Genomic DNA, 27,756 nt, shown 5'->3' with positions numbered 1-27,756 from the left:
CAGGGGTCTCCCCCAGGCCTGCCTCCCACCCAAGCACAGCATCACTGCTCTTTGTCATCCAGCATGTCACAACATCATCACAAACAACATTCTGAGTGTTTTATTAACAAGTATAATACATATGCACTGTATACTAAATATACTAATTATACTAAATATACTAAACATACTAAACATGAGGACTGTACAGTACAAATTTATGTTCACAGTTTGACATGACAAAATGTCATTACTGAATTCCCATTGGACTACCAAAGTAGAAACAGTGAAAGTACATTAAACATTCACATCTTTAGTAAGAAAAGATTACCAAAATGTCTCCATATTTGCAAGTTATAGTAATGCACGCTAGAAACCTTTAATTAGCCATTTCGTCTTATTAGCTTATAAAATATATTACATTTTATTTTAAAAATTCTGCATAGTTTATAGAAGTATTAAAGTAAATAAAAATCCTTGCTATATTTGCAGGTGAGAGATGCTAAGCAAAAAGATTATTTTGACCCTCTAAAGTACATTAAGTGCTAATATCTGTAAAATATAATAAAAACTGGTGTAGCCCTCTTAAGAGATGTAAAATGCTTTGTAAATTTTTTTAGAACAGATTTGTATTAATTTCTATGTTGCTAACCTTGACAGAGACAACATATTTGAAAAGATGTGGCATTAGAAGTATTGTTGCATGATGCTGTGTGTATTTAAATAAACACCATACATATTTAAATAAACCCTACCTGCTTAGTTTCTTGCAATTGTATTAGAAACTGGTAATTTATTATAATCAAATGACCTAAACAGGCACATTTTAGTAAAACAGTATTACCTGTTATACACTGTACAGTGCAATACTGTTAGGGTAGAAATGTGGGGGCAGTTTAAATATGCTCATTTTCCAGGATTAGGATTTTCTATCTAAACTGGCCTTTCTTTAGGGCATAGATGGAATTACTGTTTTTGTGAAGTGTTTAATAGAGTATATTTGAAAATTGCAAGGTATCCCTCAAATCAAAGTTTGAGGGATAAATTGAACCAATGAGCTGGTTAAGATGTAAATTGACCTTCAGCTAAAACTGTATTTGTTTGTGACCTTTTAGACATCCCACAAAGACACCACCACAGACACAACTGAAAAATCCTATAAGGAAGGCATTATCATGTAATAATCTCAAATACTTAATGTTTAAATTTCTGTTGTCCTAATTTGCAAGACACATGGATGAAATTTTAAAGTTCTGCTCAATCTCCACTGTATTTGACCCCATAATTAGCATAAATACTTTCAGGAAAAAGGTACATAAGCTAATGAGTTAACATGGCAAATAACCTAGACTGGATTATCAGAAGTAATTCTTAGTTACAAAGAAGTTCTGCTTTTAGGGTACTGATTTAAAAAAATATTAAAAAACATATTAATAAAACCATTTAATGTAAGCCTCAAAAGAGAAACAGCATTAGAAAGAAATGTTTGTTAAAAATCCTGAATTTTTAAAATTTTTATTTTTAAGGTAAAAATATGACCAGTTGACATTAAGGTGCTTATTTTTTATAGTATCTGCTTTTCCCCTCTATAACAGAACAGAGAATTGTTTTCATCCCGGGATATTAAATGTCTGTAGACTTGTGACTGATGCCACAGGGCTCCCTCCACAGAGCCTCTCAGCCAGTGATGTGCCTAGATTCACAAAATTGCCATTAAAACCTCAAGCCAATTCTGCTACCACTGACAAATATAAAACCAAAGTCCACCTTCTGGAACATCTGCTCATTAATATCAGTCTCTTTCCTACAAGTTCCTCAATGTCACTAACAATCTGGCCTATCAAGAAAGAAAAAAGACCGATTCATGTGCCAGGTGTTTCAGGGCCACAGATGAGCAGATGAAGGAGAGTTACAAGACACCAGATGTAGCCCTAGAGGTGGTGAGGGTGTATAGAGCTGGAAAAGAGCAACTGCTGTCAAGAGTGTTTTTCTACAAGTACAGAGCTCTCCTTCTCTAACTCCACAGGCGTATGGATGTCAGCATAACAGCTGGTAAAGCCCTATCACCAAATAAAGGCTCTTTGCACCCACACTATTACATCTCCAAGATTGTTTGGCATTGGGCTCCACTGGATATAAAGCACAGCCTACCTGTTCCATAAGCTCAAATATACCCACCTGCAAATGGACACTCCACCTGTCTCCTGCAGAGTTCTATAGAATTCTTCCCTCACACCTCCATTGTTCACTGGGTTTTTGAAAGAAAAAAAAGGAAAAGCTGCCTTCAGTATGTTTAACGTACAGGGAATGGTGGTTACCTTAAATAGGGCAAGGAAGGAAAATGAGCTTGTGTGTGAGAGTGTAGAGAAATACATTGTGTTTCCTTGCAGTGCCATGAAGTCTGCCAGCTAATACAGACAGAAACCTTCCTTTCAGAGGAACACTTCTAGGGGCAACTGCAGGTTGCTTGAATTCAATTTCTTTTACCTATGGAGTTCTGTTTGCTAGTAGGCGTGGTTTTAATACAATAGACACATCCACAGGGAAGCAGTTGTACCTACCATTGAGAGTCACAAATCAGAGTTAGGAACTAGATGATTTGGTATATGCTTTTATCCAAAACAGATACATGACTGAATTTACCATCAGAAGTACTTCATATCTGATGCCATCTTCTCATAAAAATATTGAGGATCAATAATTTTAAATACTGTAGTGTATCACAGTGGTACTCACAACAACACAGTTAAGAGCCTTTTTGACTTAATGATTGCTATTTTCTGAAGTACAGCAAAGAGAAAAAACTTATTTAGAAGAAATGCAGGGGCACAATTGCAGGGGGATAATCTATATCCCTGAAATGAGGTGCAGTAGGTTTCCATGAATATCATTTAATGCCAAATCACAGGAGAGTACCATAGAATCACAGAATCATAGAACATTCTGAGTTGGAAGGGACCCATCAGGATCATTAAGTCCGACTCCCAGCCCTGCACAGGACACTCCAAAAGTCACCATGTGCCTGAGAACGTTGTCCAGACTTAACTCAGACAGACTTGGTGCTGTGACCATTTTCCTGGGAAGCCTGTTCCAGTGCCCAACCACCCTCTGGGTGAAAAACTTCCTGATGGTAAACCCCTGACTCAGCTTCAAGCCATTTCCTCAACTGTGTGTGTTCCATCCATACACTTGCACAGAAACCAGACATACAGAGTCACACAATGTCTTCCCTTAAAAAATCCACCAAGGCATTATGCAATAAAAACAAGGATATACACTATGCTGTAATACAGATGACAGATGATATTGGTTTAGATGCACAGTATTATGTATGGACAAATTCCTGCCCATTTTTCTTTTTGACTGGGGTAAATGATACTATGACTCAGTCTTTCTGTGAAGTAATTGAACTGTTTAGATTTATTTCCTCAGCATTACTCAGTGTTTGCGCAGAGGGGATTTTAAATCGGGTGTCTTTCTAAAACTGTTGTATCAACTACATTGCAGAAATCATCACAGCTGGGAGAGTCCATTCATTGCATTGTTGAGCATAAAATGAGAATGTATCCCTTACAGGGCACATAAATAATAGTCTCTGGCAAGGACTAGCATTTCGGATATTCAATAACTTTTACTATTTTATCAGTATATGCTGGGTCGATTATACGAAGAAACCAACAAAAGCTGTTAGTTTAAAAATTCCCTTATTCACAAATGAAATACAATAAACATACTGAATGCAGAAAGGGTTTGCTTAGCATCCCCAGGAGAAAAAAAAGACGTGTTCACATTCTTTAGGTCTGACCCGTGGCAAGGACATAGAAGGGTTAGATAACATCTGTTACTGACCATACGTACGCTTTTAATGGTATAAACTCAGAGATCCAGACCAGCTGAATCCAAATTAAAATGCATGTGTAAAAAACAAATAAAGTGTGACAGGAGTCAGGGACAGAAGACATTCAGACTAGCATGTGGCGTTTCCTGTGAAGAGCAAGATGGTCCGAACGTGAAAAGCTACGGTCACAGTCCGGGCACTGGAAGGGTTTGATTCCTGTGTGCTTGCGGAAATGCCGCGTTAGTTCATCAGAACGAGCAAACTTCCACGTGCATCCCTCCCAAGTGCATTTGTACGGTTTCTCTCCTGGAAAAGGAAACACAGAAGTGGGGATTTAAAACACGAACACATCAATTCTGATCACGTAAATTCACACATAAATTTGACATATTTATTCTATTCCCTTGCCGAATTTTAGCAAGTACTTCAATGCTTACTCAAAAAGCTTCCAAACAGCCCAAAACTCAAGAGTACTCTGCACTAGAAACTGTGTAGTCGAAGTTAACTGACCAAAAAATTGCTACCTGCCACAACTCATTTTTTTATTGTCTCTCTGTTCCTCTCTCTGCTGTATTAGCACTTGTTTTGTCTTATGAAGCGCAGAGGGATGGAGGTTTAAGCATTTGTTCAAGTGTTTTCAAAACAGGGATCTCATTTTCTAGATTTCTGGGGGAAAAGACTGTGCTACCATAAAGCACAACAGGCAGAATTCTTGTGACTTCTGAAATTTAATGTAGTGTAAATGACTGGCACCCCTGTCACAAGTACCTCAGCTGAAACTCTCTATCATTACTAATATGTCATCCTCCTCCTTTAACACCACTGTATTGCCCAACAGGTAAAGGGTCGGCTTGATGCACAATAGACATGAACTGGGCTCCATTTTTCCTAAAAGAAGTAGCCTTGTAAAAACCTTGCATGTGTATATATTCATTCAGCATGCTAAGATGAACATTTCTGTGGAGAAGAGAGATGGGGATATGTTTACTGGAACACTCATTCAGAAAAAAACCACCACAGCACCAGTGGTTAGCATCTTCACAGAGCATATGTGTTTGCATTTGGCATACAGTCCAGACTTCTGCAGATGGGCTACTCCCATGGAAATCACAGTCAAATTTAACAGTGATGTCATAGGTGAGCCAGTGCAGTTTCAGCTGATTTGGTGTTTACACGGTGTGTGGATTGAGTAAACTGCAAACAACTGGACACAAAATGAGTGAAGAGCCAGTGAATGTAAAACACATCAGCATGCAGTGTGGACCTGTTCTGGCTTACAGTCTCTTGTTGTAGGTTTTTCCTAGTACGTCCTCTGTCTTTTGCTCACCCTGTAATTATTTTCACAACAATGCCAAATCTACCTTCTGTCATTTTGTTATTTACACCTGTGGTCACCTGGCCATGAGCAGAAATTATAAGCTTAGTCTACTATTTTATCATAGACTTGATGAAAGAGAAGCATAGCTGTGCTCAAACCTGTATGGGTTCTTCGGTGAGCTTTCAGGTGGGAGCTTTTAGTGTAGACTTTGTTGCAGCCTTCATAATCACATCGATGTATTCTGCGTTTTCTTTGTGTGTCTGGAGATTCCACAGGTAAAGGTCTCTTTCCTGGCTGAACTATAACTGAAGGGTGATTCCTGCAAAAAGTCAAATTAACGTTAAAAATCAAAAACATTTAGCAAAGCAAACTTCAGCTAATATGATTCATAACATAACAGAGACTTTTTATTCACTACCGCTCTGTCTCTTGGCACAAACAACAACATTACATGCCTGTCAAAAAATTCAACAGGGCTTAGCAAATTTTGTGTATTTTAGCAGGAGTATTTTAAAATGTTTACTCACTTTGTGGCATGATGTAGCCATTTTTACAACTTCCTAGCCCTTTTTTAAAACTGACAGAGGAAAAACCCCCTTCAACTTCGTGTTTTTCAGTCAAACCCAGATTTCTTAAACGCTCAGTGAACTTTTCTTTTATTTGTTCACTATTATTTTTCTTTCAAATACAACTAATTTGATTGTAATTGGAAACAGCTATTCCATATTATTAAAGAAATTGTGTCTTTAGGGTTTCAAAGCAGAACTCAATCTTTATTGTTCCAGCCACTCCTTTAGAATGTAATTATGAATTTCCTGTTTGGTGCTGGCAGCAGGGTGCGGCCTCCCTGTACCACTGACGTCAATTCCTAAAAGTAGAGCTTAGCCTGTGTGGCACACCCACAGGATGTCTGAAGTTGTCCCTCCACCTTCATAAACATAATTTTTCACTTTAGAAGCCCACAGGTACAGTGCAGGTAAGACATATACAAACTACATACGGACTTCTGCAACAAACATATCCATAACTGTTCACGTGTGCGAAAACATACAAACTTCTTAAAAGGTGTCTTTGACTGTTGAATGACACCCCTACTGCAGAACTGGGGACAATGATTCTTTCTTCCACATCAATCTTAGAAAACGTATGTTTGGCATAAAGGTACAAAGTGTAGAATGTAACGTGCAGATATTAGCATTCCTTGTTGCAAAACCAGCTCTTCCATGCAACAGAAAGAAGCTTTCTAGATCTCCTGTCTTTCCTAAGTTAACCTATTTCATATTTTTACCAATCAACTTATGTTTTGTAACACTGGGCTCTATTGGTTACTTACTACAAGTTGCTTTAGGGCCTAATTTTCAGAAAGACTGAATACCCACTTCTCTCAGCAAAATAAAAGGCATGTGCTAACGACAGAAAATCTTGTGCATGGCTTGAGAAGAAAAGATTTTTCTATGACCCCACAGCAGCATAATGGGGATTTACTGATGTGGGAAAAGTTGAATTCTGTTACTGATTCTTAAGTGTTAAAATCTGGGAACTGGGAGCCAAATTCTCTTTCTTGGGTGGTTCTGTGACTGTTGAGTGATGTACTCTTCAAGTACACATTAAATCTAGCTAAAAATATTAGAACGGCAGGAAACCCCAGATGGTGATGTTAGGCAGAGATGTACACACTCTTAAATAAGAAGGCAGATTTCTAGCTTCCAAAGAAATGCCTCTCTAAAGCAATACTCAGTTTTAATGCAGTTGCATGCCAATCTTTTTGGAGAAGCTCTGGCTTAGGACAGCAAACAGACTTGGTTTAAATCATTATATGTGGAGGCTAGTCCTGGACATGGTAACATCTGGGAAAAGGGAGAAAAAATAATATTGGCCATATAGAATTTGTGATTTAGATTTTCAATCTGCAAGTGTCTGGAAAAAGCACTGAGAATGTCTCCTTGTCCCCTTATGGGAGAGGATGCTGGCAAGACAACAGAATCTTATCAATAATCAGATAGGGCGTGGCAGTTTTAAAAAATGGTTAGGGTGGTGTCAAATTCAGAGGTAAATATTAAGTAAGTGCCAATAATAAAAGCACAGCCCTAATTCTTTCATTCCCTCTTTTACAACTAGATGTAAGTTCATTTAAGTCTACCCATCTGTCACTCTTCAATAGATAAGAGTATCTTCCAAAAATTACATTAAAACCTCAACAACTTTTTCTTCTTCACCACAGCACTATGTTCACAGCATGAGTTAGACTTTGAAAATTGCATGAAAATATATTAATGAGGTTCCTTGTATTTGGCCAATTATTATTATTACGTCAAGTTTGATTTTAGAAATAACTGCATATTCATTATCAGTCATACTAGAAAGTCCAGCCATCCCTACAGAAATGTCACCAATATTATTTTTATAGATGGATAGATATGGATATCCAGATATAGACAGATATATTGCCAAAAGCTAACACTAAAGCAAATTAAGTCACCTAGAAGTCTTAAATAGGTCACTTCAGTGACACTAAAGGTTTCCTATGCCCCTTTAACGTAGCTTAGGTGTCTGAATACCAGTCTGGGCAGCTGGAACCAATGAATAGTGACAAAAACTTTAATGCCTAACTAATGCCTATAGCTCATAAAGCTGTGAGACAATAACATTTTTTTTTTTAATAAAGGTTTAAGTATCTCATCTTGTAACTTGTGTGAGTTGTCTATGTATTTTAATGTTAAGAAATACAATTTATAAACTTCTTGTTTTGGACACAGCAGAATGGGAACTTGAAAGGGCTGGCTCTAGGAGCAAGAACTAGAGCTCCACAGGACAGCTATAAAGCAATTTAATTTGTTACGATGCAAGGACAGAATCCCCATGAACATAACACTCTGCATGAGCAAGCAGAGGAGATGCTTTGGAAACATGCACATACAAACGTTTTCTGTAACAAAGCTATCTACACATTATACCAAATTTTATATTCTTTGTCCAGTGAATAGGTTTCCTGGGGAAACCAGACCCATTGGGAAATAAATAATGCAAATCACTAATGCAGGTGACAAGTCTGCAGAAGTCTCAGCCCTGGAGGAAGGGTGTGGTACCAGCCAGGAACAGCACTTACTGGTTTGCTCTTGTTAAAGAGACTTAACAAAGACAGAAAATAAACTGAACCATTTGATAGTCCTGACCTAGCAGTAGTATGTTTATTACAATAAAACGTATAAGGTGATTTAAAAGAAACAGCATATAAACATAGTTTATAAAAGCTAGCTGGCAACCAACTGCAAAGAGCCCTCAGTCTAGGAGCTGCCTCTAGACTGTTTGAAGACAAGGAGGGGTGCCCACAAGAAGGCTGTTGTGGAATGTAGCCAGCCCTGGTGCTGTGGTGTGCTTTTGAGCCCAATGGCCACAAGCAGGAGGAAGAGGCAGCGCTCTGGAGGAAATACAGGAGACCACCCATCTATCCTATGCTTTTCTTTCTCTCTCTGGACCATACTCACACCAGATTTTGAGTGTCTGGCTTGAAGCCCGCTTTCCGTTACTCTGTGAGGTGAGGTCAAACACAACCACCTCAAGGGTAACAGTGAGCAAGAGGGAAGTGCAGAAACGGATTCTGAGGTTCTGTGCTGTGAGCCCTGCTCAGGTCCCAACTTCAGCTTCCCTCAGCTCCTGCCAGTGCCAGGGCTGGCAGCCTGACTTCCTACCCAGAGCACTGCCTGCTGAAGGATGAGCCAGGCTCTGGGTCATTCCATGGTTTTAGTACGTTGACAGGATTTTCCCTAGGAAAACAGGAAATAGAAGGGTGCCCATGGCTCCCCAGGTACTTTCTTGAGAACTTTTTAATGTTTTCAATTAAAAGGTTTATGCTCCAGACCTGATTTCTTCTTCTAGCCCTTGTCCTTTCTTTTGCAAACAACAGTGTTTTAAAACCCATTAGATCTGTGATCCAGTTCATGTAGTGGCCCCAGTAACAGCTATACCAGCACAGTGAGCTAATAATGGGATGGAAACAAGTGGCTGTGAGGGAAGATAGCTTCGGAAACTCCTTGAGCTACCAAAAAAAAATAACCCCCAGAACAATGGCCTCAGGTAAAAATGCAATTTCACTGAATATACATAGGACTTGTAAGCCTGAAGAGGTTCTTCCCACTAAGCAGACAAAACTTTTGAGAAGACAAAGAGGCCCTCCAAGAAGAAAAAGTCACAACACTCATTTTAAAGAAAGGTATTTCAGGTAACATGAATAGAGATACAAGTATGAACTGCCTTTTAAGTTTCTTTCAATTTTGCTGCTGATTTTATATAAGTAGGTTATCATTGGCTTATTAGGAGTCCTACTTTCAGTAAATTGTGGAACTGGGACCTATCATCACTTTAGAAATGCATTATATAAATGGCAGATCTATTGCAATGTATAAACACGATCAACTCCTGTATTGGTGAAGAAAGGGGAAAAGAAAGTTGAAATCACATTTCACAGTGACAGTGGCGGGAGGGATCTTCCTGTATTTTATCACATGTTCTAAAGCACAGCAGCAATCCTTCCCACTCCTCAGAACTGAAACTGTTGTAGTAAACTGCTTTCCATGCCTCTGCTGATCTTTAGACTACTGTTAGCTACTTACTCTTGCAACATTACTTGCTGAGGAGACAAGGAGGTCATCATTGGAGGTGACATTTGTTCAGGATAGAAGTCAGTCTTTGATGGTTCGCTTCCTGGCTCTACTTTGATTGTTTTCTTCAGTGTGGGCTTTTCATAAGACTCAATGACAGGCACTGTACAGGAGAGGGTAGGAGAGGGAAGGCAACACATAAAAATTATGAAGAGTTATGGAAATAAATAATATACATAAAAATCTATAGCTAAAACAAATCTATCAGTTCTACATTTACTGTGACAATTTCGACTAAGTACAAAATCTTTCCATTTTAATGATCTCCTGATGAACTATGATTCAAAACATTACTATTCATTTTCATCAGTCTGATTATTATCAGTCCAAATCTTGGTAGATCAATAGTTTATGTAGATACAAACAAGTGCAACAGAGCTGATGAGGGTCTGGAGAACAAGTCCTGTGAGGATCAGCTGAGGGAGCTGGGGTTGTTTATCCTGGAGAAAAGGAGGCTCAGAGGAGACCTTATCATGCTCTCTACACCTGCCTGAAAGGAGGTTGTAGCCAGGTGGCAGTCGGTCTCTTCTCCCAGACAGCTAGAGACAGGACAAGAGGAAATGGTTTCAAGGTGCATTAGGGGAAGGTTTAGTTCAGACATTGGGAAGAATTTCTTCCCAGAAAAGGTGATTAGACACTGGAATGGGCTTCCCAGGGAGGTGGTGGAGTCACAGTCCCCGGTGGTGTTTAAGGAAATACTGGATGTAGCACGTGCTGCCATAGTTTGGTTGACAAGGTGGTGCTTGGTCTCAAGTTGGACTCAAGGATCTCAGAGGTCCTTTCATCCTAATCTGTTCTGTGATCCTATGACCTTAGCAAGTCTGGCAAAATATTTACACAACAAATTCTATGCCTGTTTATTTTGGAAGAACAGGAATTATGTCCCACTTCCTAAAATGCAAACAACCAACAGAAACCAAGTGCTTGGATATTTGTTATTTTATCGGGATGAGACAGCATAAGAAGAAATTCTAGCAACACCAACCTTGCATGCTACTTGGAGTTTCCATCTCATCTGCAAGAACTGTGGACACCATGATGGGCTGCTGGAGATGGGGAGCATACATGAAAGGAACTGGCTGGACCACAACAGGCTGTATAACTGGGAGTATCCCAGGGCTTCTCAGTCCGTGGCGTGAAAGAGCAGCGGCCATTACAGGTGGGATTGTTATTGGCATAGAAAGAGGCTGTACTCCTGGGGGTGATGGTGTGAATTTACTGAGAGGTGAGCTGGGTGAGGACAGAGTCAATCCAGGTGAACTTCTCCTATGCACAGTCTGAAATTTTAGTGGGGAAGGAGAACTTCCAGTTGAAGATGGTGAGCTCCGTTTATTTACTGTAAGGTCTACTGGCTCCATCTGGATTCCATTTGATAGTCCTTCAGCGTTTGAGTAGAACTTACTGTGCAACATACTTGGTGCAGAATAAATGACGCCGTATTTGTTTGGCTTCATTTGGTCCATGTAATTGGATGGGTATGACTGTCAGAAGGAATGGAAAAGAAATACAGAAAATCAAATAATAAATCAACACATACACACAGCTACTGCTGAAAAAGAAAGGCAGCCAATAAAACAGGCAAAAAGAAGTTGTTTCACGAAAGCACTTTAATGCACTTTCTAAATAAAAGTGAATTAAATAAAGCCTCAGATTCCACACATAGGAAGTTAATCAAGTTCTGATTCACTATCTGTTTCAGAAGCAATGTAAAACAGATTATGAAAACAAATCTTCAAGGCCTATTTAACTACTTTTCTCCTTTTAAAATTGCCTGTCATTTATTAAACTGTATGTTTCTTAACTGACCTGGGAGATACACCTGCTATGCCAAGCATAAAACTATATACTGAGAATCATCAATTCTGGAAAGAGAGGAGTTCAGTTGGTCTTAGAATTGCAAGTAATGGGTCCCAATCAAATTTTCAAAGTAATCCAAAAACAATCATCACTAAAGAAAGAAATTATGAATCTGAACCCTACAATCAATACAAAATACTCAGCTGAACTTTTTAAGTAATGGGTAAGAAACTCAAGGGTGCAAAAGGTAAAATCTAAACCTTTCTAAATGATTTTTTGAGATGCAAAGCAGCTAACTAGCTAGTCTAATTTTGGAAAATGAGTACAAGGATAAACATTTGGTGTGTTGGAAGAATATTCCTGTTAGTGGTAGCTAGCACTTCCCATTACAATATAAACAGCAAAGCTAATCTTGACCTATGTGAAGATCTCCACAATTTAGTAATAATTTATATATACATATATATGTATGTATTATGTAAGTAACACACATATCTAGTGATTTTTGTAAACCAAGAAGTATTAACATTAACAGCAGAGTGTAGTACTATTAAATACCCAGACCAATACTGCATTTAAAAACTGTTGAAAATTGAGGTTGTTTACTAACAGCTAACTCACAATGGAAACTGATGTGATGCTTTAACACAGCAGTGAGACACAGAAAATGCAATGCATTTAAATTTTTAGTTGCGTTGTCAATTTTTTGAAATAAAATGCTATCTTTCAATTTTAGGTAAGTAAACTAATATTAAGAAACTAATTACTTCTTTAGCTGCCAAAAATATTTTGATGAGTGGGACTAAAAAATGTTCAAAATGGTATAAAGTGAAACAGATCAGAAGTATAAAACCACTGTATTTTTATAAAATTATTCCTGTAACATTTCATTATTTTTCTTGCTGAGGTGAACACTTCTGTCAATACATGTTCCTGGTTTCTTACCTCCATCTTCCCTGTGAGGGAACACTTGGTTAATTTTAAATGTTAACTGGAGGTCTTTTTGCAAAATGACACAAATGTGATTTTCTTCTTTTCAGTTACTGTTTGAAACACTGAGTTTAGAAAACATTTAATTTTCCTCCTGTGGGCATAGCACTTTGTTGATAAAACAACAAAGCTGAGTCAGTCAGTCCATAAAACATTCAAATAAAGCAGCACACACAATGGTGAATGATCTTCAAATAGTAAATATTACAATAAAATCTCTGAAAGTTATATATTCTCTTATGCAATTCTTACAAATTGCATGTACAGGAACATTCATCTTTGATGGTAATTGGTTCGTCAGAATTTTATTAAATGCTGTTCTTGCAAGAAGTGCTGTCTGTAGACTTGCCAGCACTGCTGAGGCAAGCAGTGAAATTATTAGCATTTTAAGTGATGAAGACCACTAAATATTGATATAATTTAATATTTAACAGCATTTAGTATCTATTACATCTAATCAAATTATGGGCATAGGCAGAAAATAAAATTTTTAGCAAGTAAGAAACATTAAATACTTCTGTTAAAACTCCTGTTATTGGTTTACAGTACAGAGTTCACCCAGCTTTAACAAACCGTAAACATTCCACCACTAAGCACTGGTGCATTTAAAGTGCTGCAGGTATGTCAGGGATGATCACAGTGTCATTGCCTATGAACTTTTCTTCCCTTGCAAGAATGCCAAAAAGGAAAAAGCCTGAGAAATTTAAATCTCCAGGAATGCTTTTGGCCAATGAGTCCATTAAGAACAAGCATCCCTAAGTGTAACCTTATCCTAAGAACACCTGGTGGGAATTTGAGGAATAGCTGTCTGGATGCTCACAGTTTATGCATTCTTTGATGGAGGCGTGATGATGATTGTGATTGATTTTTGTGCACAGCCTGCAAAAGGGTAGAAATGCTACTGGAGACTGGGAAAATTGGTCTCCTGAGACTTTGGACAGCTTCCAGGTAGATTTCCCCCTCCATGGTAGGGAGGCCAGCAGAATACTCCCACGGCAAGGACTGGTGCACTCACTTTTGGATGGGTGAGTAAAAATGCCAAGATTCAGTCACATACAAAGATAAAAAATCCTGAAGTAGTTCCACAGGTGCTTTGTTCCTTTGTAGTTGTGCATTCTGCAAGGCCAAAGAACTGTAAACATTTCTAGCTGAACCTGCCAATATATATATTATAACCCTTTAGACCTCAGTATATTATATACTGCATTGGCAATATTTAGATACTGTATTATCAGTAAATCTAATCATCATGACCCATATCATCAGTGCAATATTTCTTGTGCCTAACCAAGTCTTCTCGCTACTACTTTGCTACACAAACTGTTTATTCCAATTCAAACAGAAAAGCAACTTGTTTCACTAAATGGTAACTGGTATCTGTCCAAATGTTTTAAAAGTCCTTGCAGTAAATAGGCAGTCCTTTAGGTAGGACTCAGATGACTTTGTCAGGATTAAGAACTATCATAATATATGTTCAATAATTCATTTCAATAAGTGGCATGAGCTGTTGGTAGAGTGATGAAATAGTGTGGGTGCAAGCTTCAGACACCTGAGAAGTATAGTTCATCCTTTCAGCCACACACCCTGAAATACAGTGGTATCAAAACCATTACTAGTTTCCTCCTTCCACTCCTACTACTGTGATGTTTTAAAGACAGATAAACTCTACATCTACACTGTACATTCAGAGAGAAGAGTGAGTTATTCCTAAGGGGCTTAATTTAATTTGGCCTCTAATGATTCTATCAGAATGAAAGATGCAATACAAATAATCCTGATTTTATATTTCTGGGTTATGCTAACCCATACTGCTCCGCTTAGCACTTCTGAACATCACACTAACAGTTTCTCTCTCATTCCACCTCCTCAAAAGGTGGTCAAGAAAACTAACTCACTCAGTGGCTGCTGTCCTTTCCCCTGTTCTCTCCACATCACAATACCTCCCCCTCTAGAAGTGTCTCCAGAGCAGTTTCTGTTGTGGCATCAGGGCTTCAAGAAATCCACCAAAACCAAGAAGAGCGGGGAAGCTCCAGGGCTTGGGGCTAAGCAGCCTATGTGTGTACAGAAGTTGAAACACATATGGTCCTCAGCCTGAGGAGAAACAAAGTAGTGTCCAGTGATGGAAATTTCACTCAGAAACCATACTCTCCTCTGGACATTCTTTTTTTTTTTTTTTTCCCTTATGCAATGGCAAAAAAGAAAAACATACAGATGTGGTAAAATGCTCTGAGTAGTCTTTAACAGTGGTCAGTGTGATTACATTGACTTATGAGAAAACTCCAGAGGTCCAACTCATGGAAGGCACCACATCACTGGGAGAAGGATATAGTATAGAATAACCAATATTTGGAACTCTAGTCTTGAAATGCACTTAGCTCAGAAATGCTCCCTTGTTCTTCCCATTGCAGTTTTTCCTTCATCTGCTGGTCTGGGAAAGACTGCTCACTCCTCTCCTGGTGAGCCTTTTGAGGGACTGACCTTGCCCATCTGGCAGAAATACACAACTGTTTGGGGCACTTGTGTATCTTGTGCAGAACTCCAAAGCATTGCAGAACCTTCTTTGGGAGATGAAGGCAGATGTGCAGAAAAGGTGGCCCAAAAGGCAGCAGTGACACTTCTTTTGTAAAACCAGCCTCTTTTCTGATTTCAGTGCACACCATTAGATAATCTGAGATTAGAGTAGATAATCACCACTAATCTTAATATAGTTACACAATAACTGTGATTAAAGTGACAGACAGACTGGCCAATACTAAAGTTCTTTCTTGACCCAAATATTGGAATTCTATCAGTGAGGTTTTTTTTTCTACTATTATTCTCCAGCAAATAAACCCCACAAAAGTCAAACTGTAATTTTAAAATGCATATAAACTTAACTCCCAGAGGTGTTATTAAGAGCACTGAAGAAATCAGACTGCTTACAGATGCATTTTTATTTATGACAATTACTCTTTATTTTAAATAAAACAGGAAATAAACTTTGAAAGATGCCATTCAGGGCACAAGTTTAATGCACATTCAGTTATGTACACTGTCTTCACCCTTCTAATGGATCACCCTTTCTAGGGGTGTGCTTTCATGTTACACTTAATCTGTTATTGCAGGCTACTGCTGGAAGGGGAAGTCCTGTTCTCTCATCCTTCCTCCTCCCCTTGCTCTAATATTGAGCAGCTGCACAGAATGAGTTAGATTAGCTTTCTGATCTGACCAAAAAATAAGTATTTTTGGTGGGTTAGCAATTCTGACCATTCATTGAGCTGATCCAAAGGTTCCAAATCATTCTAGGACCACACAGTTCTTCAGTCACTCAAAGGAGACACAAAGTTGGTATGGAGGGATCAAAGTCAAAACTTTTCCTTTCAGCAGCAGCCTGTAGCATCACAATTCTCACTGTACTGCTCCCATCTACATGTCCCTGCTGCTGTTGCTTATCAGACTCTTCTCTGAGATGACCCTATACTCTAAGTTCAAGGAAAATTAACCCGATTTAAAGAAGTGTCTCCTCTTCCCCTTTTCTGCCCACTGCCGTAGTTCTCATTTGCTCATTTGGTAAAGTAATGCAAACAGTTTGCCCAGTAAAAAGCCATTGCTGGTTTGGGTATTTGCAGGAATAATTTTCTGCTGTTTAGAGCAGAGTTAGCCACAGGCACCTGCTACCACAATCAAGAGAAAAACAGGCACAGCAAGAAGCTGTTCAAAGGTGTAACATTAAAACCACAGGCTACTGCCGCTTCACCATGAAGGGTGGCAGCTTAAGTTCAACCCAATCCATCAGCAGCATGAGCTAGAGAGATGATATTTAACAGAGCAGTGGCTCAGGAATACATGGATGCTCTCTCGTCTGATAGGCAACTGGTCAGTCATTTAAGGCAATAAATTAATAAATGACTAAGTTTTCCTAGAATGTGAATCTGATTGCACTAAGAGCAAAATATAGCTTTACATGCTTTCCTAAGCTAGTCCAAAGCTTAATTACATCTCATTATGACTTTAAAGGTGGAAAAACTAAAGAGTCATCTTTAGGGCAAATATATTTGAAGTCTTACCACTGAAACAGGCTCCATGGCTTCTTGCTTGATAGGGACTGGGTCGAACATTAGCATCTTTTTTATTCACCTGTTCTGATGCCTCTGAGGTTCTGTCCTGCTGGGGAAAGACAAGGTGTTAGAAAGCCACAGGAAATACCCGAATCAACTTTCTGAATTGTAGAGAATTTACTATTTTGCCAGATTAATGTGAATATTTATCCATCTCTAACATAGATTTTTAAATCTTTGACTGATTTTATTCCAAGTTCTTTCCAAATTGCTATTGAAACAAAGGGACACCTGCTCACTTTGATGAAAGTCCAATTCAACTTTTGTGATGCATGTCAGCACACCAAGACCACAGAATTTTCACTTTCATTAACTGTCAAAGTGTTTTAACACATCGCAGTTTAGACCACGCATTTCTCATCAGCATTACAACCTCACAAAAATCTTGTTTTTACAAGTGAACTGATTCTGGAGAGGATCTCCATCTCCTGAGGGTCCTAACAGAAATACTCACTAGATCATATACAGTGACACCGATATCAACTCAAAAAAAAAATTAAAATTCAAGACTAATGGACTACATTCAACGTGCTACAATGACTTAACAGAAAAAAAAGCATCAGTTATAATAGATTTACTGAGAATTCAACAACTACTTGTGCTAACTGTGCAAAATAAAAGCACTTTAAAAAAAATCTGCTTGCATTCTGTGGAGGTTTTTTTTCTACAGGGTTCAACCTTACTTGTCCAATCTCTAAATGCCTGAAATAAAAGTATTTAGCATAAAGCATGTCATAACTGTCATACTACACATTTGCCATGGTCATCTTAAAAAGACACTGGGAAGGAAAGGAGACACCTCTTCTGGGTAAAGCCATGAGGGTCCACAGAGAAACTAAGGGGAAGGAAGGGGAAGTTATTCACAATGACATTTAGACGTTGCCAAGCTGTTTATAAATCACTCGAGGTTATACATTATATGACTGATGTCAAAGGAGCAAGTCCTGACCGTACACCATAGCCTTCACAGCCCTGCCTGGAAGCGGTACAACCTCTTTTAAGATGCGAGGACGAAAGTAAATGACACAAATGCAATTTGGCCGGTAGATGGCACTGGAAAGAAGCGAATACAGCCCGACTCCACCATCTGAGATTCACCCTGCAGGACAGGCTGAAGGCTCACCAACAGATTTGTAGCTGTGGCTGGGAAATTCTCCCAGAAATGTAAATGAACATTTAAAGATGTACCTGCTCAAATTATAACAATTCTAATAAGCCTACACTAATGAACAATTTTGCAGTTAACACGTGTTTATAGATCAAAATTTGTTAAGAGCTTCCAGAGAAAGATGGCATGAGTTGTTACAAGTCTACCATTACTCAGGTACATAAACAAAGTTTAAAGACTTCTGGAAATATATTACAACAATATGCACTTTGAATAATGGAAATAAACAAGTAGCAGAGTAAATTATAGTATCTCCATAATTCACCTTATCAAAGTTGAAGGCCTGACAAAAACAAATGGTAAAATTAAAGTGAAACAAATAATGCAGCTTAATGCAATTTCCAACTTAAATTTAATACCTGTTTCGAAGCAGTTGTGTAAGATGGCACTATTTGCTAAAAGTTGTGATAATTCAGTAAATACCTTAAGTATGTGTGTGAGAAGGTTATTAATTATACTATTTTCTTTGAATGGTTATCATTTAGATAACTGTTATCTAGTTATCTTTTTCAGGTTTCAACATGTCACATAGCTAGAACTAACTTTTCAGAATACTGGCTTGCCAGAAATATATCCATGTATCTATGCATCATTCATATTCTCACACGTTCATCTGCATTGTGAAAACAGAAAAGTTGTACTTTCAGAAATGAAAAAAGTTTACAGTAGAATGTAGCCACTCGGAATCCTCCACAGGAATTTGGAACTAATTCCTTTCAGGTTTCCAGAAACTTTTGATTTTTAGCTTGTATGTGCATAGATAAAGCAGACGCCAATTTGTACTTTAGTGAAGGAAGAAAGGAGAAAAGGAGGGAAAGAAAGAATAGAGGAAAGAGAGAAAGAGAGAGAGGGAGAGCAAGAGAGAGAGCAAGAGAGAGAAAGAGAGAAAGAGACAGGGAGAGAGAAAAAGAGAGAAAGACAGAGAGACACACATAGAGAGAGAAAGCAAATATTTGTTCTAAGTAAATGCAATTATGCTCATCCTTTCTGTAATTTTTGTGAATCTGAAACCATATTTTCTTCAGTTTAAAGATTATTCCTTTTCACCTTTTACTCCAAGAAAGTGTGTGAAAAGACACTTCATACACATTTCACACGATAGGCTACACTTTTCAGTGTTTCCTGAGATAGCTCTAAATCACTGTGCAGGAATTAAACTGACACAGACAACAGGAAGTGTACTACTCTGAACAAAAGTGAAAAGTAATTCTCAGTCTTTTCCAAGTGCAGTCATCTAGAGAACAGCAGAGGAAAACTTTACTTCTATATAAGTTTACTATGCTGCACGGGAATATAGGAGTCAAGCACTTTATTATGTTACTCTTAAGCAGGTTTCTTTTCCCCATTTGATAGTGTCTGGAAACCAATTTTCAAGAATGGAAAATTAATTAAAATGTAACACTTGGTCCTGTAGGACTGCTATAGAGTCAATGTAAGTCAGCTTTGGATCTGGCATTTAAAATTTATCTTGAAATGACGTTTTTCTAAGGCTGTAAATAAACTCACAAAAGATTCCTCTTTATATGTAAAAATAATGCTCAAAATTAATATCTTGGACCACACTCATGAGCAAATATGTGCACATACACTCAAAACAAATAAAAAAGTATGGTACGTCCACTAAGAAGTAGGTAGGTTTTCCCAGTTTATTTGTAAAATCATACCTCTTAACTCAAAACTTCTCAGTCTTTCTCTCCTAAACATTTGAGAAGGGGGCAATAGGGAAGGTAAACAGTCTTATCTGTTTCTATTACAGAGGAATGAAAAAACAGTTGGGTTCTACTTTACAGAGTGATTTCAGAATGTATTTGTTTGAAAGCCTGCAAATTGTTTAGTATATACAAATAATTTCTGGAAAATCAAAATACCATGTCTCATTCCTGAGGTGCTCTGGAAAAACAGGTGGGGTGACAACAATATATTCATGTTATATGTATTAAAAAATAGGAACTTTTGTCTTTGACTTTATTAGGTAAACTATTTTGCATTAAAGGATTTTCTCATGTGAAGCAAAAGAATTTAAAATGAATGTAATCTGAAACTAAATAATTAACTGCAATCCAGTTAGCAAACATTCCACCCTCTCTTTTTTTTTTGCTCTCCTTTTTTTCTGCTAACAAGCCACCCAGTTTTACTTTCTTGCCTCCTCCCATTCACTCCACCCTGTGGATCTCTGCCAAGTCAGTCCAACTTGTCCAAACAGGACACAGCTTTTGATAAGATTTTGCTCACACCCTGTACTTCAGAAAGACGAATGAAGCAACTGGGTTTTGTATGCAAATAAGGACAGGTGCAAGGTAATGTCCAGGCAAAGTCCCTCACTATTCTCCTACCTCAAGTCCAGTGAAGACAGCAAGCCAGAAACAACACAAATTCTGCCCTTATGATCCAATTTACAGCAAGGTATCCATTCCAGAAGGGAAGTTCATTATCGTTAGAGCTCATCACCTTGTCAGGATTGAACACTTCTCAATATTAACTTCCTGACACGTTTATGGTTTATTGTTTCAGACACATAATTATGATTAAATGAAAGCTTAAAGGTACTTAAACATGTATTCTGACAATAAGGGCTTGTCTAGATTATTTATCCTGGATGAAATGTGCAAAGTGGTTAAAGAATGCACTCAGACTACACATCTGCACTGCAGAGCAGCTGGAAAAGGGCAACCGCAGTGCAGCTACTCCCAGCAGCCCTGCACATCTACTTTCAAGGTCCACCAATTCTGCAGGCCTGTTATGAAAGGAAAGGGTGGGGTGGAGGGCCAGTTTTGACTGTGCACATCCAACAACGAAGTTTTATTCTAATATAAAGCCTGTGCTCTCATTAAATACCTGGAAGAGCAGTCAGTGACTGACTTTTGTAGCAGACAGGGGAGCGGTGACCATACATTTTGCCACTCTTCACTCTGCCTGAGAACATAGAGGGTTTATTTCCTCAGTCTTTGTGCCTGAGGGAAGGAAGAGAATGCTGCCCCATGTACAGCAAGTCTTTGTCTAGAAGCTTCAAGGTATGACTGTTATTGTCAGTATAATTACAGAATAATGTAATGATATCTGCTAGATTAGCACTGCATGAGTGCCCTCTGCAAGGAACTGCAGCTCTTGCAGCACTGTTTGAATTCAGCAGCAAACATCGTCACATTGCAAAAGCTCTTCAGTCCAATAACATTTGGACTCAGACATGTTGCTCTGAATCTATGACTCCTGTGAACCTCAAGTCAAACTTCCTCTGATACAAGGGAGAAGCAATAGTATCAAAAGATTCTTCACTGCCATTGATGAAGTCCAAAAGGGAAGGGAGATTTTCTGAACCCAGGTGAGAAGTCGTCTTCAGTGGAACCTCCAAAGTGTTTGATAGGGAGGAACCAGTTTCTGAGACAAACATTCCCTGTGGAAGGTATAAAAGCTGTTTTCTAAAGCTTGTAACACATTTGCACTTTACTGTACTAGCTGCTCCTCAAGACCTGAGTCAGCAAAAAAGTGTTTCTAAAGTTCCATTAACTTTAATGGGAAGTAAGCAAGTGCTTAACTGCACTTGACCCCAAAATAGCAGCAGGCAAAGAAGCTCTCCAGCTCAGCACAGCAGTCAGACTCAGCCAAAGCTGACAAAGGCCCAGACATGGTGCTGTGGGAAGAGACCAGAGCAGCCAGATCATGAGGAACAGAGCAGAAGAAGAATCATGAAGAAACACCAAGACAATCTTCTACTGATCAACAGCTTTCTGTATTTATTTGCTAGATGTCCACTGGGTAACAATAATAATTGTTAAAAAAGTTACAATATTTTGTAAAGAAAATGGTACCTAGGCAAAAATTTTCTCCTTGAAGTTTTATTGATAGGCCTTAAGAAAAAGAGCATTTCTACAGAGTTCTGTTACTCAGTATTTCAAATTACATTTGTTTCTTAGCATGAAAATGACATGAAAATCTTTTATCATCCTCCCTTCAGGACTGCAAGCAGGCTGAAACACTTGTGTTTTTGCACAACTTGTGCATCATAACTTTGTTGACGTCACCTTGTTTGACCTAGAACTGCTTTGACATGTAGCAGACTAATTGGTATTTCAATTAAATTTCTGATAATACTGTTGCAGGCTCTTTGAAGCCACATGTCTGGAAATGGCTTTCTTGTATGTAAAAATCTTGGGGGAAAATGTTCTTGAAGTGCTTGCTAAAAAAATATCATCTTTACCAAGGAAAAACTGAGCCCATGTAAACCCCGTCCAACCTTCAGTTCTCTACTTACTGAACCTAAGAGGAGAAAGAAAAGCTCTTGAGGCTCCATTAGACAATATTCTCCCTTATCAGGGCAGACTGCTGTCTGGTTTCCTGTCTCAGCCTACTTCTTAGAAGGAGAAACAGTGTAAGGATAAAAGATCAGACTTTTGAAAACAAATTATGTATGTGGAATGGTATGATAATCTTTCCCTTCCAAACTGAACTTCACTTTTCTTGTTGTGTTTTTCTTAAGAGGTTAATTTTAAAGATAATTTAAAAGGAGATATATTAAACCTTTTCATTGTGAGGGGGAAAATGACAGAAAATATGTTCTCTTATGTGAAGGGTTCTGCTATTTCAGGAAACATGAAAAAGAGATTCAACATTTTTATAGCATGAGAAAGAAAGAAAATCTAATCCTAGAGAAAGGAAGTATACCTTTACGAATAACTGCCTAAATGATTGATTTGAACAAGAATCTGAATACAGGGCAAATGCTGATTAACTTCTATGAACCTATGGAAATTCAAAAAAAACCCCAAACCAACCAGGGAAAAGAGGTGGACACTGCAGTGGGTACAAATGTGACAGTGATCCAAGCAGCTTAGACTCTTTAAAAGTGGAAACTCTGTCACGTCTTCATGGATCAAGTTAGTTGGCAGGTAACACACACACTGGCTGCATGATAGGCAGACCATGCATTTGTTTGGAGGTTTTTTCTCTTCTGAGTTAGTTTACTATTTAAAACCTGTTGGAGCTTGGTCTTTCCATCTGGCTGATCTACACTTACACTTCCTTCCCCTGGGAGATATCACCTGCAGCTACAAAACCCTCAAAGGAAGCTTCAGCATCAAGCAAATGCTTCACAGGGAAGAGTTAAATCTCTCCTAAAACCAGCTCTGCCAAACTTCATATTCTGGACTGGAAGCAACTAGCCTTGGAATGAAAACACAAAGATTGAATGCTGACAGCATAAAAGAACTCTAAAAGACCTCCTGTTAGCGGTGTTAATTAATATTTAAAAGTTGGTTTACAAAAATTATTATAATTTTAACCTCAGTTCCCTATTTTATAGAACTTCTGGCTACAAAAAGGTGTGAACCACAAAACTTACTACATTTATTATACAGCAGTTCCCAATATTAAAAACGGTTAAATCCAACTCTTCCTCTGACATTGGAAAAAAAGAATTAACTGTTTGAAATCTTGGGCAAATTAACAGTACAAGAATTAAAATATGTAATCATGTTCTAATGGGTAAACTCATCCATGGTGTTCTAAAATGAACAGAAAAACTACAAAATAAAAAAAAAAAACTGAGAGCAACACATTAAAATAATCAATAAGCAACTTACCAAAACAGTGTAGCCAAATACTTCTTTTTATCTGGATTTCTAAAAAGACAAAAAACAGTTCGCTGTAAGTATGTGCAAATAAACCAACAATTTTTTTTCACATAAAATTAAGCTCTGAAAGAAGTTTGAAGTGTCTGTCTCAGATACTGCCTAAAGATACCTTCAATGATCTCAAACAGCTAACTAACCTTAGCATCCAGAAGAGCAAGAATAGGAACTAAAAGACTACTTTAAAAATGACAGGGTGGTGGGAAAATAAGAATAAAATGAAAGGCTGGGAGTAATTCCGTGTGTACAGAAACCACGCATTTTCCAGCTCATAACAGATAGAGAAAAAAAATACTCCATCTTGCATTTTCATCCAGAGCACACTGAAGTTAATTCAAGTTTTTTCTCTTGATTTCAATGAGCTTTGGCTTGTGTCCTTTAGCTCTTCTCTTAGATCCAAAGCAACAGAAAGATTTATGTTTTTCTTAAATTCCTCTCAATTTTTCACTACATCTGCCTGCAACAGGGTGAGGGGAAAAGACAAATATAAAAACAGGAGTAAAACAATTACTTTTTTACCTTCAAAAATGCAAAATGTGGGACAGCACTTATTAATACCAAAGAAAAGTTAGAGAGCAATGCCTCATATTCTGTATTACAATCTGGAAGACAATGAATCTTTCTAGACTGTGTAAGGAGAAAATACCTACTCCTCTTGAGATCCGGATATACAAAGTGCTTATAGTGAGCAATTCAGGTTGAGTAAGGGCTGAAGTCAGAACCCTCTCACCACTATGAGCCTACAGATGTAGACTTTCTTCTCACTTATACTCTTTATACATCAGTGCAACTCTGTGACTTTAATGGAGCTATTCCAGATCAGCTGATGAGCAAGTGAGAGCAAAAAACTGGCTCACAACTTTCTGGAGACTTGAGTTCAAGTTTTCAGCAAACAGAGCTAAAAACTCCATTTCACCCTCATAACTATATTGGAGTCAAGGCACGCGTTAAAGGTTAACTTGGAAACCTCGTTATGACATAACACAGGCATCTTAAGCAATCCTGAGTGTGTAGAGACATGATAACTCATCGGGTGGGGATTGGGAGTTGAGGGGCAGTGACAAGGGGCCTGGACGAGGCTACCGAACTGCCAGAAAACAGCCTGAAACAGGAAAGAGCACCACATATGCCACTTGGAATGTGTGACGCAAACCCCAGCCTTGAAACAAAGAACAGGAAACAGCTCTGCTGGCTGTGCTGGGGAGAAAGCACAGAGAAACATTTAGGCGGCCCTCCCTGACCCTATATTCATGAGCAGCTGGAGTCTTTTAAAACAACAACAGTGGGTGGAGGTGTTTGTTCATTGGGTGTGAATAAAAACACTGTCCTTATGCAGGGGACCTGCCCTATTTACAAACAGTCTCCCTTAACATGAGGGAGCAGGAGATTTTAAGACACCACAGGTCAGGAGGATTCACTGAAACCTTCCCTTAGACCAGTTGGTTTATTACAGTATTTACAGAATGCCAGTAGCTAAACAGAGCTCTGGCTTCATGACATCAAAGAGGCAGCGCCCAGCCTGGCAATAAGTACCTTCTTTGCAGACAGAGCTGGGGGATGAGACCATTGCAGGCAGGATTTGTAAAGCTTGGGGCTGCTCCTGGACAGTGGCTCACTCATGCTCAACACTGCTCCATAGCTGAGGACCAACGTCACTCAGTACACCCAAGGATATTTTTCTAAGCCATCACATGCTTAGCCTTCCACATCCCTGTTTTCATATGCACTCGGACTTCATTTCAGAATCTGACTGCCTATGAATTTACTACTTTTATTTTTGAAGCACTCACATATAAAGTTGAATAAATGAAGTAAGCTGAAGCAGAGGGATAGCACAACTTCTCTAGATTTCACATAGAACAGTAACTTCAACACTTGTTTTCCCCCAAAGCTGTGGTTTCAAATAGTCTCTCTCCTCTTAGATACCTTGCATCAGTTATTAATATGCCATGGGGGGGACATCTAATATTATCAAATGTGAGAAAGTTACAGCAAATTACGCGGATGAGTACCACAGCAACACCAACAAATGCTGTGGGGTTCCAAGCTTGGAATAATGATGAACATGGAGTAGTACAGCATCTACACAGCAAGGTGTGGGTGTAGGTTTTATGCCAATAGTATCAGTTCCTTACTTTTTCATACTGAGAACTGCAAATATAGGTAATTTGATGATTGTATAACATCTCTAATATCACTGAGTCTTCAACTCATCTCACTCACACTTACATCCTTATTTATCTGAAGGCTTTTGCTTTTGGCTAAACAGGTGTTGGCTAGGTCAAATGTTCACAGTACCTAATGGCTCCCTTTCATTTCTGCAACTTGGAGGAAATTTTGCTTGGATTCTCGAGGAAGGGAGAGAACATTTAGCATTCTTTCCTGCCCCCACCCCTCACCCTTACCCCCACAGCCTCTCTTGTGATTTGTACCATAACTATAACAGGGAAAAAAAAAACCCCAAGTATTTGCCTGCTTGTACAAAAAAGCCTACTCAAGTTAGCTTTGTTTTTTTATATATATTTTGGTACTAGGCAATAACGATATATTCTTAAAAATACAAGGTGAAAGCTAATTTGAAAGAAGTGTTTTCTGGGTCAGGTCGGATTATCAAATCCAGATGTTACTCCTCTCACACAAGTACCAACTGCTCATGTGATTATCAAGCCAGTATCTTAGAAGTATTTAACGGAAAAGTCACTGCTCAGCAGCCATGTAATTCTGTCTTTTCAATACAGATAATGTGTATTTATATTAGTTTAAATGAAGTCAAGTCTTCGAGGTCTCCTACCAGCCACTCGAACTCAGCTTTTCCCAACAATTAAACCTTCAGAGTTCAGTCTATAAACAGTGGCACTTCCTGAATTTTCAAAGGTGAGGAAAGTGAATACAACATAGTGTACAGTGCAGGTACAGTACCTGAATCAAAAGGGAAGTGCATGAAACAACTTTAATATATTTTTTAAATGTAATTCCTGAATGACCACTTGAGCTATTCTGAACTAGATCCAGCTGGGTGCTGTGAGCCTTCCTTTGCCAGGGCTCCCCTGTGTGCCGGGCACTCACCTGACAGTGGGTCCAAGGCAAGTAACGTCTACTCCCATTTCCGTTAAAAACAAATAAATAAACAGAAATCCAGAAAAAAAAAAAAAAGAAAAAAACAACAAAAGGCATCTAGCAAGTGAAAGGTTATTTGTAACTCCACACTTGGCTGCTGTGCTGTCCCACGTTTTACCTTCGCCTGCATGGCGGCCAAGCGGTGCTAAGGCGACGTGACAATACGAGGGGCAGGCTTGAAGGAGCCGATTTCATCCTGCACTCCACCAAGAGTTAAAGGGGGGACACGGCGCCCGCCGCTCCGCCCCGCGCTCTGGCAGGGACACGGCCCGGACGCGAGCTCCTGCCCTGGCATCTATCCCACCGCCGCCGAACCCAGCGAGCCCCTTCACTTTCCGCCTCGGGTCGGCGGGGCACCGTGTCCCGCCCGGGGTCCGATGGCACTTCAGCCCGTACCCGAGGAGGCGCCTGTCCCGTCCCGTCCCGCCCCGGCGAGAGGCCGGGGGCCGCGGCGGCGCTGGGCGGGAGAGCGGCCCCGGGGGCGGGCGGCCCGCGGGCCCTCCCGCCGGAGAAGGCGCCCCCCGAGCGGCCCCGCCGGCCACACAGGTGCGCTGCCCGCCCGCGGGCACGGCGGACAGGCGGCCCTCCCCGGCTCCCGCCGGCCGCACAGAGAGTTTCCCCGGCGCCGCCGAGGGAGCCCCCGGCGGGCTCTGCTCCCCCTTCCCCGCAACTGCGGCCTGACCAGACCCAGCTCCCGCCACCTCCGGCGTGGCCGCGGCTCCCGCGGCACCACCTCGGCGCCTCGGGCCCCGCGCTGCTCTCGGCGCCTGGAAACTTTCCTCCTCCGGCACCTCCATCCCGCAGCCGGCACGGCCCGGCCCCCACGGCACCCCCGCCCTCACACTTACGCTGGGCAGGCGGTGCGGTTCCGCGGGCTCCGCAGCGCCGGGGGTCGCGGTGGGTGGCAGCGCTCCGAGGGGACCGAGGCGCGAGGCCGGCGTGTCCCGCGTCCCCGCGGCTGAGGCGCCTCGGCGGAGTCTCCGGGTCCGTGTGCGAGGAGGAGCTGCCCGCTCCCGCCCTCCGCCCGCTCGCCTTCCCCCCGGGCTCCTGGCACCGGGCCGCGCTGTCACATGACGCCGGCGCCGCTCGCCCTGCCAGGCTCCCCGGGCCGGCGGGGTGAGTGCTGTGGGAGGGTCAGGGCAGGGAGCGCGGCCGGGCGGGTCCCGCCCG

The 27,756-nt window shown here is 39.9% G+C and overlaps 1 protein-coding gene across 3 annotated transcripts; it reads right to left on the bottom strand.

Annotated features, from left to right (window-relative positions):
* Positions 1 to 83: 83 nt before the first annotated feature.
* On the bottom strand, positions 84 to 27,756 carry KLF3 (KLF transcription factor 3). 3 transcript variants are annotated; one of them, XM_083861736.1, is made up of 7 exons: positions 27,435 to 27,756; positions 23,422 to 23,460; positions 16,627 to 16,726; positions 10,779 to 11,274; positions 9,746 to 9,896; positions 5,294 to 5,454; positions 84 to 4,123 (listed from the first exon to the last, which is right to left on the bottom strand). In XM_083861736.1, exons 3-7 carry the CDS (start codon positions 16,681 to 16,683, stop codon positions 3,942 to 3,944), a joined length of 1,047 nt encoding a protein of 348 aa, XP_083717862.1. In that variant the 5' UTR covers positions 16,684 to 16,726; positions 23,422 to 23,460; positions 27,435 to 27,756; the 3' UTR covers positions 84 to 3,941. The 3 variants fall into 3 exon arrangements, with proteins under 3 accessions (XP_083717862.1, XP_083717860.1, XP_083717861.1); XM_083861734.1 differs by having other exon boundaries at positions 16,627 to 16,723; XM_083861735.1 differs by lacking the exon at positions 27,435 to 27,756 and adding an exon at positions 26,705 to 27,137.

Source organism: Zosterops lateralis (genome assembly GCF_965231275.1).
Source record: "Zosterops lateralis genome assembly, chromosome: 5".
In the NCBI taxonomy this organism is placed as follows: Eukaryota; Metazoa; Chordata; class Aves; order Passeriformes; family Zosteropidae; genus Zosterops; species Zosterops lateralis.
The sequence above is the reverse complement of the archived record's forward strand: the minus strand, read 5'-3'. Positions and strand labels throughout refer to the sequence as shown.

What these genes read in the sequence shown, in the direction of transcription:
- KLF3 (XM_083861736.1), bottom strand. Translation starts at nt 16,683, where the DNA reads ATGCTAATGTTCGACCCAGTCCCTATCAAGCAAGAAGCCATGGAGCCT. An exon ending in AACTCCAAGTAGCATGCAAG is followed by an intron (nt 9,897 to 10,778) that starts GTTGGTGTTGCT and finishes TCTCCTGTACAG; the next exon opens with TGCCTGTCATTGAGTCTTAT. An exon ending in TCACCGAAGAACCCATACAG is followed by an intron (nt 4,124 to 5,293) that starts GTTTGAGCACAG and finishes TTCCTTTTCCAG; the next exon opens with GAGAGAAACCGTACAAATGC.